The sequence below is a fragment of the Sorex fumeus genome, unplaced genomic scaffold (assembly GCF_029834395.1).
Source record: "Sorex fumeus unplaced genomic scaffold, SorFum_2.1 ptg000098l, whole genome shotgun sequence".
NCBI classification, from domain to species: Eukaryota; Metazoa; Chordata; class Mammalia; order Eulipotyphla; family Soricidae; genus Sorex; species Sorex fumeus.
In genome coordinates, this window is record NW_026606155.1 from 75,682,715 (window position 1) to 75,700,381 (window position 17,667).

Consider the following 17,667-nt stretch of genomic DNA (forward strand, 5'->3'; position numbering starts at 1 on the left):
TAAATTAAATATCTATATTAATCAATTATTAAGCATTTTGTGTATTTTTTCACTTTAGTATATAATCATTATCTCAGGTTAATAAAAACTTTTGCAAATATTTTAACAAAATATTTACATTTGGGGACTTTTTCTTCACATCATTTCTTGAGATCCTCATTAGAGATAAAATTAATACAAAATTTGTTTGTAAAATTTTCTTAATAAAAGTACATAAATTTTTTTAAAAAGTACATAAATTTAATGCATTGCTTAGTCAAAAGCTAATTTAATTGTTCAAATAATGCATTCTGGTTGAATTCTAAATTCATAGACCTAGAGGAAATAATTTGTATATATGTATATATAGAAGAATTTTTTCTCCTGTGTATATATACATATATATCTTAATATGTATATATATTAACTCTCTGGTTATTATATTTCTTTGCTTTTAGGCCACACTCAGTAGTGCTTGGGGCTTAGTCCTAGCTCTGCACTCAGGGGTCACTCTTGGTGGGACTTAAGGGACCATATAGGGTGCTGGTGATCAAACCTGGGTCAGGTGCAAATAAGATAAATGCCCTGTACTCCAGCCCTTAAACTTTAAATTTTTCATCATCTTCGAAATACCACGTGTTGTAGAACTGAGTTACAGAATTAATTAGCCTACAAAGTTCTCAATGAAATATTTTACACTTCATTTCATGCAGCAGCACCTCCCACCTATTGTTCAAATAACCAGATAAAATACACAAATATAAACACAGTTCCCAAATCACTATACATTATATTTCAGAAAAATTATTTTTTACCCATATTAATAGGATCATTAAAAATAATAGGATTAATTTTTAATACAATAATAACCACTTGAAGTCATGAATAATCATTTTATTATTCTACCTGGAGAACATATATATATGTATATATATGTATATATATATAATTCTCTTGGAGAGCTTGGCAAGCTACCAAGAGTATTTTGCCCACATGGCAAAGCCTGGCAAGCTTCCCGTGACGTATTTGATATGCCAAAAACAGTAACAAGTCCCACAATTTGTTGTGAGTCATTACTGGTGCCCACTCAAGCAAATCGATAAACAACGGAAGGACAGTGCTACAGTGCTACCACTTAGATAATTAAAGACCTAACTTATGCCTGTGTATCCACAGCTATGAGTTAGAATGATAAACATATTATAGATAACAATAAGTTGAATAAGCATTTAGGAAGCACAAGTTTGGGTGAATGAACTAGTAATAAATAAGGCCAAAATGAAATGGGATTATTCCACTAACTATCTGCAAAAGTTAGAGGTCCATAAGTGTTATTCAGATGGTAAGGGGCATAGTGTTGTTACAGCAGTCTAACCATGACATTGATGGTTATTAATCAAATATACTGGCATTAATGTGTTTTATTAATCAGCAAAATGTAACAATGTGACATGTCTTGAGACAATGTATTAAAAAGGAGAAAGAAACAAATGACTGATGGAAGAGAGAATGTCCAATAGTTTAAAAGCCATTTACCAGGTTACTTTATGTCCTCCTCTTCCCTTTTACCATCTCTACCCCTTCCACCACCATCATCACAGTCTCACTCTCTCCTCTCTCTCTCTCTCTCTCTCTCTCTCTCTCTCTCTCTCTCTCTCTCTTTCTCTCTACTCTTCAAATGTTGGTGACCTCATCTGTTTCTCAAGTTTTGGGCTTAGTAGAGAATCAACGAGAATGCATTCTAGACAAAAGAATTATGTTTTGAAATAAGAAGATTATTGCATTGTGGAAAATGTCTCATTCATTTCCATTAACTAATGCCTCTGATTTAATTTTTCAATCTAGGTGAAGCAAGTCAAATGGACGAAAACCAAACAGAAGTGAGAGAATTTGTCCTGGCAGGCTTTTCACAGACAGCATCTATTGAGGCAGGGCTATTTGCCTTATTCCTTTTTTTTTATGTGTCCACTTGGGTGGGCAATGTTCTTATTATGGTCACTGTGGCATCTGATAACCATCTGAATTCATCACCCATGTATTTTCTTCTTGGCAACCTCTCTTTCCTGGATCTATGTTATTCAACAGTAACGACCCCAAAGCTTCTGGTTGATTTTCTCAATAATGCAAAACTCATTTCCTATGACCAATGCATAGTGCAGCTCTTTTTCCTGCATTTTGTAGGAGCAGCAGAGATGTTTCTGCTCACAATAATGGCTTATGACCGCTATGTTGCAATTTGTCGCCCGCTGCACTATACGACAATCATGAGTCGGGGATTATGCTGTGTATTGGTAGTAGCTTCTTGGACGGGAGGATTTGTGCATTCTACTGTGCAGACGATCCTGACCATCCGTCTGCCCTTCTGTGGACCAAACCATGTGGATAACTTTTTTTGTGATGTTCCTCCTGTCATCAAACTTGCCTGTGCAGACACGTTTGTCATTGAATTGCTAATGGTATCTAACAGTGGGCTGATCTCTACCACCTCCTTTGTGGTGCTAGTTTCTTCCTACACTACTATTCTGGTCAAAATTCGCTCCAAGGAAGGGAGACGAAAGGCACTCTCCACTTGTGGATCACACCTTATGGTGGTAACACTATTTTTTGGACCCTGTATTTTCATCTATGCCCGTCCCTTCTCCTCTTTTTCTGTGGACAAAATGGTGTCTGTACTCTACAATGTTATCACTCCCATGTTGAATCCCCTCATCTACACACTTCGGAACAAAGAGGTCAAATCAGCCATGCGAAAGCTATGGAATAGGAGTGGACTTACTAGGAAGGAGCAGAATATATAAGTTTGTGAGTTTTTGAGAAAAAAGAATTTGAAATAATATCAATTATTTTTTAAGAAATGGTTTAATGATGCCAGCATAATCGATTTTATTTCACTCAGTGATTATATTCCTATTTATGGCTTTATAATTATTTAACCCAGGAACATTTCTTTCATACTATTTCTGCTATGCTTTCTTATCTCTTTTCAATTAATTTATAGTCTTTCATTATATAGCATCTGATCAAATTATATGCAATATATTCTTTCTTTTTATATTGTCATTATATGTGATCAAGTCACACTTTTAAAACTTAGTATTGTCTTATTAATATTGCTACAGGTTTTGTTTTCTTTCTAATTTTCTTATTCTAAGTAAAATTTTACAATAAATTAATGTGGAATCCATATACTATGTATAAATGTCTCATTTACTTTTAAAAATATTTAAATGGCTATGAATTAAATTAATGGAATAACTCAGATTCATATTGTCATATGAAAATTAATGTAATACATTGGTCAGCTTTATCACATAACCAGAGTGCTATCACATAGTAGTTAAAAGAGAAATTGCCTAGTGGTGTGGGTTCAGATACCTCTCTTTGAATTACAAGTCAAGCAAATGTAGAAATCATTGAAATTTTTGCTGTATTATTTTTTTATCGGCAGTATAGATGACTGATATCTAGCTGTACTCTAGATATGACCATGTCATCATTGGTATCTTGCTCATAAAAAGGCTTCCTAATTATTTTTAATGACATAAAGATATAGGTATTAAAATAAAAATTGTGTGGTTTCCTTTAATAAGACAGAATTCTGAACAACTGTAATTAGTTTTTGAACTAGGGACTGTAAGATGAGAGAGTCAGGGATGTGTCACAAGAAAAAGAGTGCATTGGCTTGCCTGTGGCACCATATGATATCAACTGTCTCAGTACTGCTGAATGTGAACCCCATAATAATAAAAAATAAATCATAAAATCATAAACATATTCATAACATTTTATATTTATTGTAAATAGTTTACAATACTGTAACCATTATCATCCAAAACATATGTTTTCCTTGGAGTTGGGTTGACTAAATATAGGCTTGAGGATTGCTTACTAAGATTTTGTAATCAAAGATAAGAACAATTAAAAAAAAAGATAAGAACAATTGACCCTCAAGTTTAAAACTAACTAGATACTAAATAATATGAATCTAAAATAAAAACAGTTTATAAATTATATTCATTCATTTTATAACTCTTATTTAGTGTATTATAGAAACAACATTAGCAACTAATTTATATAATACAGAAGCTAAGAAAATTAGATTAAAAACAGGTGTTTATTTTTACACCTCCAACATTATTTTTAAATGCTTAAAATTAAATAAAATAAAACCTTAATAACAATATGTTGAATAAATGAAGAAAACTTTTATATTTTCTCAGACAATGTGCTAATGATTAGAGAGCTTCAAGACAATCTCTCCCATATCTGTCCACACCTCCACATCTTTATAGAAGGGTAGGGCTGTTCACAGCCAGCAGTGCTCAGAGGTTATTCTGGGCTCTTTGCTTAGAAATCTCTCCTGGCAGTACTCAAAGCACCATATGTAGTTTCTGGGGTGGAACTGGGGGGTCAGTTTCATGGAAGGAAAAAGTCTTAAGCCTTGAACTATATCTCTATTCCATACATTGTTTTTGTTCAGATATAGAAAGCGGTTCTAGAGATGTTATGAAACCAGAATTAACCAATATTTAAAATAGAATTCTTAGATATAAAAACACCAGTGGATATTTCTTCACTAGTACCAGCAAAATCAGATTTCTCGATTCCAAACAGAAGATAAAGAAATCCAGCTAACAATAAGGAGATCTATAAATCATGTGAATCATGTTGCTTCAGTTATAGAATTGACTTTGGAATCAAATAAGACAATATTTTAATTCCCAATCAGTATTAACAACAAAGGAGGTAACTGAAGGTCAAAATACAATAGAATTTAGACAATCACAAAGAAGTGATCCAGTTGACTTTTCACTAAAGATCAATATATTATGTATTGCTTTAAAATTTTTTCAAATTATTGGTATGTGAAAGAGAATACTTAGAAACTTTAAAATATTAAAAAATTGAGAACATAAAAATACAAAACAAATATTTTATAATTTGTCTTTATTTCTCTTCCACTTCTTTTTTAGCTTATTGCTGTAATCTGACTATACACATTTGGTTTCTTTGTGTGAAAAGTTAGTTGTGATGACTGACAGGGGTTCAACAGTTAGTTTCACTCCTTAAACTTATGCTCTCCAGGGTCACACAACTGGCCACAATGCTTATCTGCTCTTGTGATATGATGACTATCTCTGCTTTGATGTAGTGTCAGAGTCCCAAACATCAGTGTCACTGGAATTGTGTTTGATGATGGGGCTGGAACTCAGAGAATCACACTTGCAAGGCAGGAATTTAGCAGAGTATTTTACAATTCAAATAACCCTCATGATCATGATCACAATCATCCTGTTATTCATCAATTGCCTCGAGCAGGCACCAGGAATGTCTCTTTCTTCCTAGCCCTGAGATTTTAAAAGAGCCATATTAAATGCTCTTTCAGGGTTAGGAGAATGAGACCCATCATTGTTACTGGTATTTGGCATATTGAGTACGACACACACGAGGAGCTTGCCAGACTCTGCCGAGCAGGCAGGATACTCGCGGTTCCCTGCCAGGTTCTCTGAGAGAGAGAATTAAACAATAAGCTTGAACTAGACAACTTTCAGGGAGCTTGGTTTTATATTCTCTGGATCTTGGCTGTTGATGGGATTATACGGCAGGGGGCAGTTGGTGTGTATAACTGTCTACCTACTGGAAGATGGGGAATCTGGGTGGAGGAGGCCCAGTCCTGTTTCGAGCAGGCTTGGAGATCTCAGTCGTGGGTCCCGCACAACTGGGTTGGGTTCCTCTGCCAGTTCCTTCATGAGTGAGGTTCATCTGAGTGTGTGGAGAGTGTTCTTAAGCCTGGCTGTGCCTGGGTTCCAGAGGTCTTCAGCTCCCAGGGCTCTGCTTGGGGAGGGAAGGGAAACTCAACCTGCCCCCATCCAAGGGACCCCGGTGAGGGCAGCCAGTCATGGGGGCAGGAAACTCTGGCTGAGGGTGATCACTGTATCACTGTAATCCTGTTTTTCCTCAATTTACTTGAGCGGGAGCAAGTAACATCTTTATATGTCCCAGCCCTGATATTTTACCAGCCTCTCCGAACTTGTCTTTCCCAACGATTGGAAGCTCTTTCAGGGTCAGGGGAATGAGACCTGTTATAGTTACTGCTTTTGGCAAATCGAACATGCCATGGGGAGCTTTTCAGGCTCTGTCCGTGCAGGCAGGACGCTCTCGGTAGCCTGCTGGGCTCTTATATATATATACATATATATATGTATATATATATATATATATATATATTTGTTGCCTACTCTCTGAACCCCATCAAATACGGTGTGGTAACTATGGAAAAATGGGTAAAAAGTGTCCTATAATGTGTTGCGCGGCGCTGGAGTGTGGGGGCGAGTGAGTAGTGGAGTTTGGCAGCCGGTGCTGGGTGCCTTTGGGGTGGGGAGGGTTCTCACCTACCCCCCCTGTGGGGCGTCCCAAGTGAAACCATCCTGGCACAGAGTCTGGTGGCACGGTTATGAAAGCACCATTTTGTGCTCCCTTCCGGGAGAAGAAGCAGCTGTGAGTTCTGGAGGGTGGTCGATGAGGAGATCATCTGGTGCTGGCAGAGAATGTCATCTGGGTGTGACCCCTGGGTCACTGGAGACAGGAAGCAGGCAGGGGAATCTCTGATCCTGGGTTCCACTGGGTCCAGAGTCCAAGGTCACAAAGTTCCGCATTACCTGGATTTCATGCGGCTTCACTCATGCGTGAGGCTCAGGTAGTGCGGAACTTTGTGATCCTGGACTCTGGGCCCAATGGGACCGGGGAGCAGAGATCCCTTCCCTGTTTCCCTACCTCCAGCGACCCAGGCGTCACACCCAGATTCCACTCCCTGCCAGGGACAGATGATCTCCTCATCGGCCACTCTCCAGAACTCACAGCTGCTTCTTCTCCCAGAAGGGAGCACAAAATGGGGCTCCCATAACTGTGCCACCAGACTCCACACCAGGCTGGTTTCACTTGGGGCACCCCAGATGGGGGCGGGTGAGAGCCCTCCCCACCCCAAGGAATCCAGCCCCGGCAGCCAACCTCCATTACCCACCTACCGCCACACTTTAGGCCGCTTTCTGGACAGCGTGGGTTGAGCCCCATGAATGAATGAAGCTGATAAAGAATATATACAAAATACCCCCAAATAATTATTATGTTCACTGTTGAGAATATATACAAAAATACCCAAAATAATTATGTTCACTGTTGTAATATTAAACAATTTCATCACAAAAATGGGACATGAGAAACAAGTAAAAAAGTAGAATAAACAAGAGTATTTTAGTTAAACGTTACTCTTGGAGGTCAGGCAAAGCAATGAAGCATGATAAAGAAATAAAGTGGGATAAGAATATAAAACAGGACTATCTCAAACTGAGGCTTCTACACTCAAAGGAAATAATGATCAGAATATAAAGACAACCCACAGACTGGGAGAAAATATTTGTCCTACACATAAAGAGTTGATAAATGTATAAAGCACTGACACTGACAGAATTTTACCAAAACACACACACACACACAGACACACACACACACACACACCTCACTACAAACTTTTTTTTTAAGAAACAGAAACTTTCATAAAGAGATACAGATGGCCAAAATGTATGTGAAACAATGGCTCCTAATCATTAATCATCAGAGAAATGCAAATTAAACAATCATGAGATACCATTTCAATCAGTGAGACTGGCACATATGATAAAAATAAAAAACAACCAGGGTTGGCAGGGATGTGTCACTGATGGTGAGACTGTCCACTGATCTGACTTAGATGAAAACAATATGGACACTTCTAAAAGAGCTTAAAGTTCATCTTTCATATGATCTAGTGATTCCAATTTTCTTTCTCAGATGGTCATGCAACCAGGAATTGAACAAGGAGAATGGGCATAAACGGCATGTACTCGCGTCCTTTAAACTATGTTCACAGACCTGTAAGCTTACTTTTTACAATATACATATAAATTATATGACAAATGGCATATTTCCTTTTCCCTCAAGGCTGAATATTTAATTGGATTCATGTTTATGTTTGTGTGTTTTTGTATACTGTACGTTTCTAAAACATTTCTTCATACTAGTGGAAAACTAGGTTCGATCCCTGGTACCATATATGGTCCTTGGGCCCTGCTAGACTCGTAGCAGAGACTAGCACAGAACCAGAAGTAAGCCCTGAGCACACATAAAAAAACAAACACTCCTCCCCCAAATTATTTATTTGTTGACACAAATTATTTTCAAGTTCTTATTATTGTAAATACAATAACCCTAGGGTTAAAATGATTTCTTGGAGATTCTGTTTTTATTTCCTCTAAAAAGATATCTGAAACTTTTATTTTAATTTGAGAGAGTGCCATTACAAAGTTTCATTTTAATTAAAAACATAAGTTCTATTTTTATTATGAGGGACTACTCATGTTGTTTTATATAGTGGCTTCCCCAAGTCACATTCTTTCCAAGAAATAGTAAGGATAGGTTATTTTTTTCTCCGTATCATGACCAATGGTTATGTTTTCTACTTGACATGGAATAATATCTAATTGTGAATTTTGACTTGAGTTTTATAGATAATGATGATCTAGAATAATTATTCAAATATTTGTTTTTCATTTATATCTTCTTCAGAAAATATCTGTTCAGTTCCTCTACCTATTTTTAAGCCATACTGTTTGTGCCATTAAGTTAAATGTGTTATTTGTATAACTTTTTGTTATTAATACAAGTATTTTATTTAATGTTTTGGTAAAGATCCAATTTGTGCAGTAAGAACACAGGAATTGAACCCGGGTTTGCCGCATGCAAGGCAAACGCCCTACCTGCAGTGCCATTGCTCCAGCCCGAGCAGTAAGAAAAGGAAACTAAATTAAAACAATATCTTGAGTTAGAGAAATAGTATAGGGTTATTGCCTTGCATATAGCAGACCCCAGTTTTATTTCTGGCAAGTGCATATGAGTTCCTGAGGATAACTTAGAGTGACCCTGAGAATAGAACCAGCAGTAGGGTCTGTGAAACTCCCCCCCCCACATAAGTTAATTTTATAAGAATCATAAATGTTATAAATAGGAATACACGCATTTACAGATGACATGAATAAACCACAAAAGCACATACTATATATTATTCCTTAAGTTCAAAAAGAAACATTATTCCCTGTTGTTGAATATGGTCCACGGCAAAGCCTGGCAAGCTACCCGTGATGTATTCAATATGCCAAACACAGTAACAACAAGTCTCACAATGGAAATGTTACTGGCCTGCTCTAGCAAATTGATGAACAATGGGAGGACAGTGCAGTGCAACAGTTGAATATAGTGTCCAAAATTATTGAGTCTCATCCATTTACTCAAGCAATGTGATCATTACATTACTTTTTCCTTTGTTCGGTGTGTCAGCATGAACATATGAGAAAAAGTATTAAATTCTATGAACAATTATTTAGCTTATGTCAATTTTTTGGTGACATTCAGAAGTGCTCATGTCTTACTCTTGGCTCTGTATTCATGTATCTCTCCTTGGAGAGCTCAGGGGACCATAATGGTGCCAGGGATCAAACTTGGTTTGGGCACTTGCAAGGAAAATGCCCATCTACTGTACTATCTTTCTGGCCCACAAATTTAACCTTTGTTTATGATATTCTTTTGGGATTCAAACACATTTAAGAAGTCAGATAAAATCTTTATTTGTTGCATTTTAATAGTATCCACTAGTAGATAACTTACCAGTGAACAGAATAACTGAAAAGGATTTGGTACTTAAAGCCTGCCACAAATAAAAGCTGTAGGGCATTTGCCTTGCACAAGGCCGGCCCGGCTGACCCGGGTTCAATTTCTCTACTCCTATCTGAGAGCTCAGCAAGCTACCGAGAGTATCTCGCCCATCTCTCACTCACACAGCAAAGCCTGGCAAGCTACCCGTGACATATTTGATATGCCAAACACAGTAACAAGTCTCACAATGGAGATGTTACTGGGCCTGCTCGAGCAAATTGATGAACAATGGGAGGACAATGCTATAGCGTGCTATATAACTTAAAATGTAATGTATAGGGACAGAGAGATAGTACAAAAGGTAAATTACATGCCCTGTATGCAGCTGACATTAGTTCAATCCCTGATGCCACCTATGATCCCTGGAGCACTGCCAGAAATGAGCAGTGAGCAAAGAGCCAGGAGTTATGTATTGAAAGCAGCCTGGTGTGGCCCCACTACAGCAAAGCTGTTAAGGCATAATTACGCTTATGTCTTAAAACATTTAGGCATAAATATTAATATTTTCGTATTAAAACTTATTTCTATAGTTGAATATCATTAGTATGCATCCCTTTTTTTGAAAGTCAATTATATTTAATTGACATATGTGAATTTATTGTCCCATTTGTTTATGGAGGCATTCCAAGAGCATTGAAGAAATAACTAAAAGGACAAAGAACCTCCAGCTACGAGCACATCTCTTTGATTCCACTATTCTTCCTGCATTAACATATGCCTCAGAGACCTGGACCCTACGAAAACAGGATGAGAACACTATTCGGGTCTCTCAAAGAGGAATCGAAAGAACTATGCTTGGAATATCACGATTCACTCAAATGAGAGATAGAATCCGGAGTTCTGATCTTCGTCAACGCTCAAGAATCAGGGACGCTGTCTCATTTGCCAAGACATCAAAAATCAGATGGGCTGGACACGTAATGAGGTTTACAGACAACTGCTGGACTAGAGCCATTACTGATTGGATTCCACGAGACATCAAAAGATCACGTGGACGCCCACCTATAAGATGGTCAGACTTCTTCGTCAAGACCCTAAATGATCGGTTTGAGGCTCTACATGTTCCTAAAACGAACAGATACCATTGGGCTATGCTAGCACGCAACCGGGATGAATGGAGACATTACTGGCACCCGCTCGAATAAATCGATGAATAACGGGGATTAAGTGATTAAGTGATTGTTTATGGAGTAAAGTTATAGATATATATAAGCCATTTATATTACTGGTTAGGGCAGAAAATAGCCCAATTATTTTATTTATTTATTTTTATTTTTATTTTCTATTTTTGTGAATAACCAGAGGATATAGTTGCAGTCTTACAAAATTTTCAAGATTATATTTCAATCAATGTTCGAGTACCCATCCCTCCACCAGTGTCCTTTTTCCACCATCAATGTTCCATTGTCCCTCCTGCCACCTCCACCCATTCCCTCCTCTTGCTTCTATGACACACAGGATCCCTCTTACTCTCTCCTTTTGGGTGTTATGGTTTGCAATATAGGCACTAAGCAGCCATCATGTTTGGTCTATAGTCTACTTTCAGCACACATCTACCATCACCAGCGATCCCTCCAACCAACATTTACTTAGTGGTCTCTTCTCCCTCCCACCTGCCTTTCCTTCTATCACTTGAGATCAGTTTCCAAGCCGTGTGATGATCCTCCTGACCCTTATATCTACCATCCTTAGGTATTATTCTCCTATTATGTTACTTTATATTCCACAAATGGGTGAAGTCAATCTGCATCTGTCCCACTCTTTCTGACTCATTTCACTTAGCATGATACTCTCCACATTGACCCACTTATATGCATATTTCATGCTTTCATATTTTCTAACAGCTGTGTAGTATTCCATTGTGCAGATACGCCAAAGTTTCTTTAACCAGTCATCTGTTCTCAGGCACTTGGGTTTATTCCAGATTCTGGCTATTGTAAATAGTGCTAGTATGCATCCATTTTTATACTAAAAAGCTTATGCATAATACACTTGATAAATTGACTTCCCGTTAATCATGGATTTGCTCGAGCAGGTGCCAGTAACTTCTCCATTTCTCCCTGTTGTGTGCTAATGTAGCCCAATGGCATCTGTTCGTTCTAGGAACACGAAGAGCCTCAAACTGATCTTTCAAGGTCTTGATGAAGTAGTCTGACCATATGGTATCTGGGCAGCCATGTGGTCTTTTTATGTCCCGTGGAATCCAGTTGGTAATGGCTCTAATCCAGTGGTCGTCTCCAAATCTCATTACGTGTCCAGCCCATCTGATTTTGACGCCTTGGCAAACGAGACAGTGTCCCTGATTCTTGACCATCAATGGAGGTCGGAACTCCAGATTCTTTCTCTCATTTGAGTGAAACGTGATACTCCAAGCATAGCTCTTTAGATTCCTCTTTGGGAGACTCGAATAGAGTTCTTATCCTGTTTTCGTAGGGCCCAGGTCTCTGAAGCATATGTTAATGCAGGAAGAACAGTGGAATTGAAGAGATGTGACTGGAGCTGAAGATTCTTCATCCTCTTAGCTATTTCTTTGATGCTCTTGGAGGCGTTCCAAGCCTCTCTCTTCCTCCTGCACAACTCAGGTGCCAGTTCATTCGTCATGTTGACTTCTCGACCTAGGTACACCTAACTGTTGCATTCAGAGTTGTTCATTCTGTTGAGAGTAAATGGAAGGTCAGGAATGAGTCTATTTCCACAATCACAGTCAAAGTCGGTCAGCATTTGTGCCACTTGGCTAAAGTTTGGTGTTATTAGAACGATGTCATCAGCAAAGTAGAGGTGGTGTAGTTGCCAACCATCTATCTTCACTTCCATTCCTTCCCATTCCAGTCATCACAAGACGTTCTCGAGGGTGGCACTGAAGAGTTTCGGTGAAATGGGACACCTTGCCAAACCACTCTCTTGCCATGGATGATCACTTCTTTGTAGAATGCTGAGATCCTGATAGTGAATCCGTAATACAGCTCACGGAAGATCCTGATGTATTGAGTTTGAATGCCCTGATTGACTAGAGCTTCAATGACTGCTTCCATCTCAACAGAATCAAAGGCCTTCTTTAAATCAATGAACGTTAGACAGAGCAGCATCTTGAACTCCCGAGAGACCTCAATGAGCTTGGTTATCATGTGGATATGTTCGATGGTGCTGAATCCTTTGCAGAACCCGGCTTGCTCTCATGGTTGTCGTTTATCTAGTGTTCTTCCAATCCTATTTAAGATGACTTTAGTGAACAACTTGTAGACGACAGACAATAGGCAGATCAGGCGATAGTTGCCAATGTCATGGGTGTCTCCCTTCTTGTACAGTAGTACAGTCCTGCTGGTTTTCCATTGGGACAGAACTTTGCATTCAGACAGGTAGCATGTGAAGAGCCGAGCCAGCGTTTTGATGAGTACTGACGGCAGGTTCTTCAGTGTTCAGGTCTGACCTTGTCTGGGCCAGGTGCTGTTTGTTTCTTTACTGATGAAATGGCGTGTTGAATTTCGGAAAGGAGAACATTGGGAACGATATATCCATCCTGTAGAATTTGGTATGTCAGCAAGTGGACATGGCTATCGAAGAGATTTGAGTAGAAGTCATGGATACTCTTCTCCATTGCCATTCTGGAAGATGTGATAGATCCATCAGGACGTCGGAGGGCAGTCATCTTGGTCTTGTAGTTGGCGAAGGACAGGCAGGTGTTACGGATGCTTTTCGCGGCTTCTGCCGCATCTACCAGCGCTTCTGTTCTTCTCTCTTTGAGGTCTTCCTTGATCGCATCTCTGCACTGCTTTGCGAGCTCCGACGTTTGCTTGCGGTTGCCTGAGGCATGCGCCAAAACACGTTGGTGAATAAGCTCAAGAGTTTTTGAAGACAGGCAATTTTTTGTGGCTATCTCTCTCTTGGCATTCCTCGCACAATCATGGAGGTGCTGAAGCAGTCAAACTAATTCCTCTTCAACAATGGCATCTTCCCATGTTGCAGCAGTAGTGCCAAAGAATTCCCAGTTGGTGGTCGTTCTGGGAGTTCTCTTCTTAAACTTTCCATCCCTTTATCCCTGCTCTGCGAAGTAGAATTTTTCACGCAGGAGATCATTGTCCAATCCTGTTTGGAATTTTGGGATAACAGTGACATCGGTCAGGCAAAATTGTTGATTGAGTATTATTTGGTCAATTTCATTGTGGAAACGTTAACTGGGAGACTCCCATGTCCAACATTCAGATTCAGCCTTCAGGAACTGTGAATTACCATGGATGGTCTTGATCTACATGATGAACTGAGACAATCTCTCACCCTGTTTGTTCCATTCTAGGCCATGGGTCCCAATTTGGAGTTCTTCAGCTGATCTTCTCGATCCTATCTTGGCATTAAATCACCCACAATGATCTTGTAGATGGTATGGTCTTCTTTATAGAACTTCTCCAACTCCATGTAAAACTTCTCAATTTCTCCTTCATCATAATTGGATGTTGGTGCATAGACAATGAAGATAGAAACTGCTGGCAGTGAGCCACATCTATTCAAGTTTAATCATCTGATTCAGGTTGTTAGGCATTCGAATGAATCAATGCTCATGGCCAAGTTCATGTTGACAAGAATACCAACACCACCGATGCTTCTTTTATCACATGTTCTGATGAACAGTTCTTCTCCAGTGTTGAAAACGGCGTGATGTGATGATGCCTTCTTGTCTCAGTCAGACCAATGATGTTGTACTTGATCTTTCGCGCTTATACCATCAGGTCCTAGATGGATGCATCTGATGTCAGCGTACATGATTGAAAGTACAAACAATCATTTTTGTCTTTCTTCGTTTTGGCAGCCTAGTTCGGCCTTGAGTTTTTATCATCCTCTCCTTCCTCATCCTTCTTAATGCTGCCATATTGGTGACTCCTTTAGGGTCAGGAGAATGAGACCCCTTGCATTTACTGGTTTTGGCATATTGAATAAACAACGGATAGCTTGCCAGGCTCTGTGGTATGGGCGGAATACTCTCGGTAGCTTGCCAGGCTCTCTGAGAGGGATAGAGGCTTTTGGGGTGGCCTCTAATCGCCCTTGTAGGTGTTCCCATAGTTCAAACCATATTTGTTTTCAGGCACTCGGGTTTATTCCAGATTCTGTTTATTGTAAATAGTGCTAGTATGCACCGATTTTTATACTAAAAAGCTTATGCATAATACACATTAAGTAGAATAAATATACTTTTAAATAAATTAGATTATTCTCTGTGATAATTGTTTCATGTCTTAAATTTTTATTATCTGATTGTGTGCTGGATTAATCTTAGACAATTAAAAACTGATTTCTATGTGAAATGTACTAATATACAATACACCTAATGTACAACTTACTAATATAAAGATGAAAGAAAGAAAGAAAGAAAGAAAGAAAGAAAGAAAGAAAAGAAAATCTCAGATTCATTCCAAAATATATTTATGTGGGTTTGAACATAAACAATTTTTCTGAAATCCACTATTATCTGTAAAAAAATATAACAAATTAGCTCTTCGTAGTCTGGCACTTGCCATGGAGAAAGCCATGTTCAGTTGGAGTGCGAAGATCGTGAAGCCCAATGGCTAGAAACCAGAGGAATTCGAGTCCGGCATTTCCCAGGCTCTCCTCCAGCTGTAAATGAACTTGGACCTGAAGGTGCAGCTGAGGGAGCTGAATATCACAGCAGCCAATGAAACCGAAGTGGTGGACTAAAAGCTATTATAATCTTCATTCCTGTTCCTTAACTAAAGTCTTTCCAGAAAATCCAAGTCTGTCTAGTACGGGAACTGGAGAAAAAGTTTAGTGGAAGCACGTTGTCTTTATTGCTCAGAGGAGAATTTTGCCTAAGCCAACTTGAAAAAGCCATAGAAAATATAATCAAAAGAGTCCTAGAAGTCGCACCCTGACAGCTGTGCATGATGCAACCCTGGAGGACTTAGTCTTCCCTAGTAAAATTGTGGTCAAAAGAACCCACATGAAACTGAATGGCAGCCAGCTCATAAATGCTCATTCGGAGAAAGCACAGCAGAACAATGTGGAACATAAGGTTGAAACCTTTTCTGATGTCTATAAGAAGCTCACAGGCAAGGATGTTAATTTTGAATTCCCAATTGTAAACACAAATGACTAAATAAAATATCATTCACAGTAAAATATATTTATAACACAATAAAATTATATTAATATAAGTGACTAAAGTTTTTAAGTACGTTCATATGGAAGAAACAGGATCTCTTGCTTGAGAAAGAACAGGCTTTTTATGGAATGTCTCAAAAAGTCATACATCGGTTTCTCAGTTTCCTCATAGCTGTTTTCATCTCCTTATTTCTCAATGTGTAGATAAGGGGGTTCAAGAGTGGAGTAAAAATGGTGTAAAACACTGAAAGGAGCTTATCTACAGAGAAACGACTAAAAGGCCACACGTAAATGAAAATGCAGGGTCCAAAGAAGAGTGTGACTACCATGATATGTGCAGAGCAAGTAGAGAGTGCTTTGGACACCCCACCAGAAGCATTCCGTCGGACGGTGGTGAGAATAACAGTATAGGAGACCATGAGAAATACAAAACAACTCATTGAAAGCAACCCACTGTCTGAAATCATAAGTATGCCCAACACATAGGTGTCCATGCAGGCAAGCTTAATCACAAGAGGAAGATCACAGAAGAAACTATTCACTTCATTGGGGCCACAGTAAGGTAAATTTACAGTAAATGCAATTTGACTGATGGAGTGAAGAAATCCGATCAACCAGGATACCAACACTAACCCAATGCAAGTCTTCCGGCTCATCATGGTCATATAATGCAAGGGTTTGCATATGGCCACATATCTGTCATAGGCCATTGACACTAGAAGTACCATTTCTGCCCCACCAACAAAGTGCAAAAAGAAGATCTGAGCCATGCATCCTCCAAAAGAGATGAGCTTTCTATCACTTAGGAAATCTCTGATCATTTTGGGGGTGGCAAATGAGGCCAACCAGATGTCTAGGAAAGATAGATTTCCCAGAAGGAAGTACATAGGGGAGGAATGCAAGCAGGGCTCAGAAATTACAGTGACTACAATGATGAGGTTACCTAGCACAATAGTCACATAAATTCCAGAGAAGAATATAAAGAGAAAATTTTGGAGTGGCCGTGAAGTACATAGTCCTTGTAATACAAATTCTGACACCGAGGAATAATTTTTCAGGTCCATTATCTCAGGTTTTAGACTTGATTCTGAAAAATAAGAAGGTATTATTGAAAACGGATGCCAGATGCAAGCACAAGAAATAATGAATTTTGAATATAAATTTTAATTTGTAGAAGAAAATGTAAACAGGTTGAAATGTTTTCCTGTGGTTTTATTCTTGGTACCACATGGTTCAACAAGCACCATGAGATACAGCACTGATAATCCCCCAGTACCAGTGGGTGTGACCCTGGAGGCCATGTTGGCTGCATGCAAAGATGGAGCTCTTAAAAGAGTAAGACTTAGTGAATAATAAAATAAATATTTTAGACATTTTAAATTAGTCAATTTTGTTTACCTAAAGAAATTTTTCTTTTAGATGTTTAAATATTCATTATAGTAGGTATATTTGAATAAAAACCACTACTGTGTATTATTTGGTATTCAGGACAGAGCTAAAATATTTCCTGGGCAGGAGCGACAGCATAGCGGTAGGGCGTTTGCCTTGCACGCAGCCAACAAGGCCGAACCGAGTTCGATTCCTCCGCCCTTCTCGGAGAGCCCAGCAAGCTACTGAGAGTATCTCGCCTGCAGGGCAGAGCCTGGCAAGCTCCCTGTGATGTATTCGATATGCCAAACACAGTAACAACAAAGTCTTCAATGGAGACGTTACTGGGCCCGCTCGAGCAAATCGATGATCAACGGGAGGGCCTTTACCTTTACCTTTACCTTGTTCAAGAAACATATGAAGTCAATAAAATGCAAGATGTGAACTAAAAATCCCTAGGAGGAATGA

At 38.9% G+C, this 17,667-nt stretch overlaps 2 protein-coding genes and 1 pseudogene across 2 annotated transcripts; 2 read left to right on the forward strand and 1 right to left on the reverse strand.

Moving 5' to 3' along the window:
- The first annotated feature begins 1,838 nt into the window (after positions 1-1,838).
- On the forward strand, positions 1,839-2,777 carry LOC130041953 (olfactory receptor 4Q2). Its single transcript, XM_056134253.1, has one exon. The coding sequence runs from the start codon at positions 1,839-1,841 to the stop codon at positions 2,775-2,777; it is 939 nt and encodes a 312-aa protein (XP_055990228.1).
- A 12,463-nt stretch (positions 2,778-15,240) lies between these two features.
- LOC130041567 (40S ribosomal protein S7-like) lies at positions 15,241-15,849 on the forward strand (annotated as a pseudogene).
- Positions 15,850-15,965: 116 nt separating this feature from the next.
- On the reverse strand, positions 15,966-16,895 carry LOC130041566 (olfactory receptor 4K14). Its single transcript, XM_056133819.1, has one exon. It carries the CDS (start codon positions 16,893-16,895, stop codon positions 15,966-15,968), a length of 930 nt encoding a protein of 309 aa, XP_055989794.1.
- Positions 16,896-17,667: the final 772 nt, after the last annotated feature.

Bases quoted from the DNA above. Each gene is read 5' to 3' on its own strand.
- LOC130041953 (XM_056134253.1), top strand. From the start codon at position 1,839: ATGGACGAAAACCAAACAGAAGTGAGAGAATTTGTCCTGGCAGGCTTT.
- LOC130041566 (XM_056133819.1), bottom strand. From the start codon at position 16,895: ATGGACCTGAAAAATTATTCCTCGGTGTCAGAATTTGTATTACAAGGA.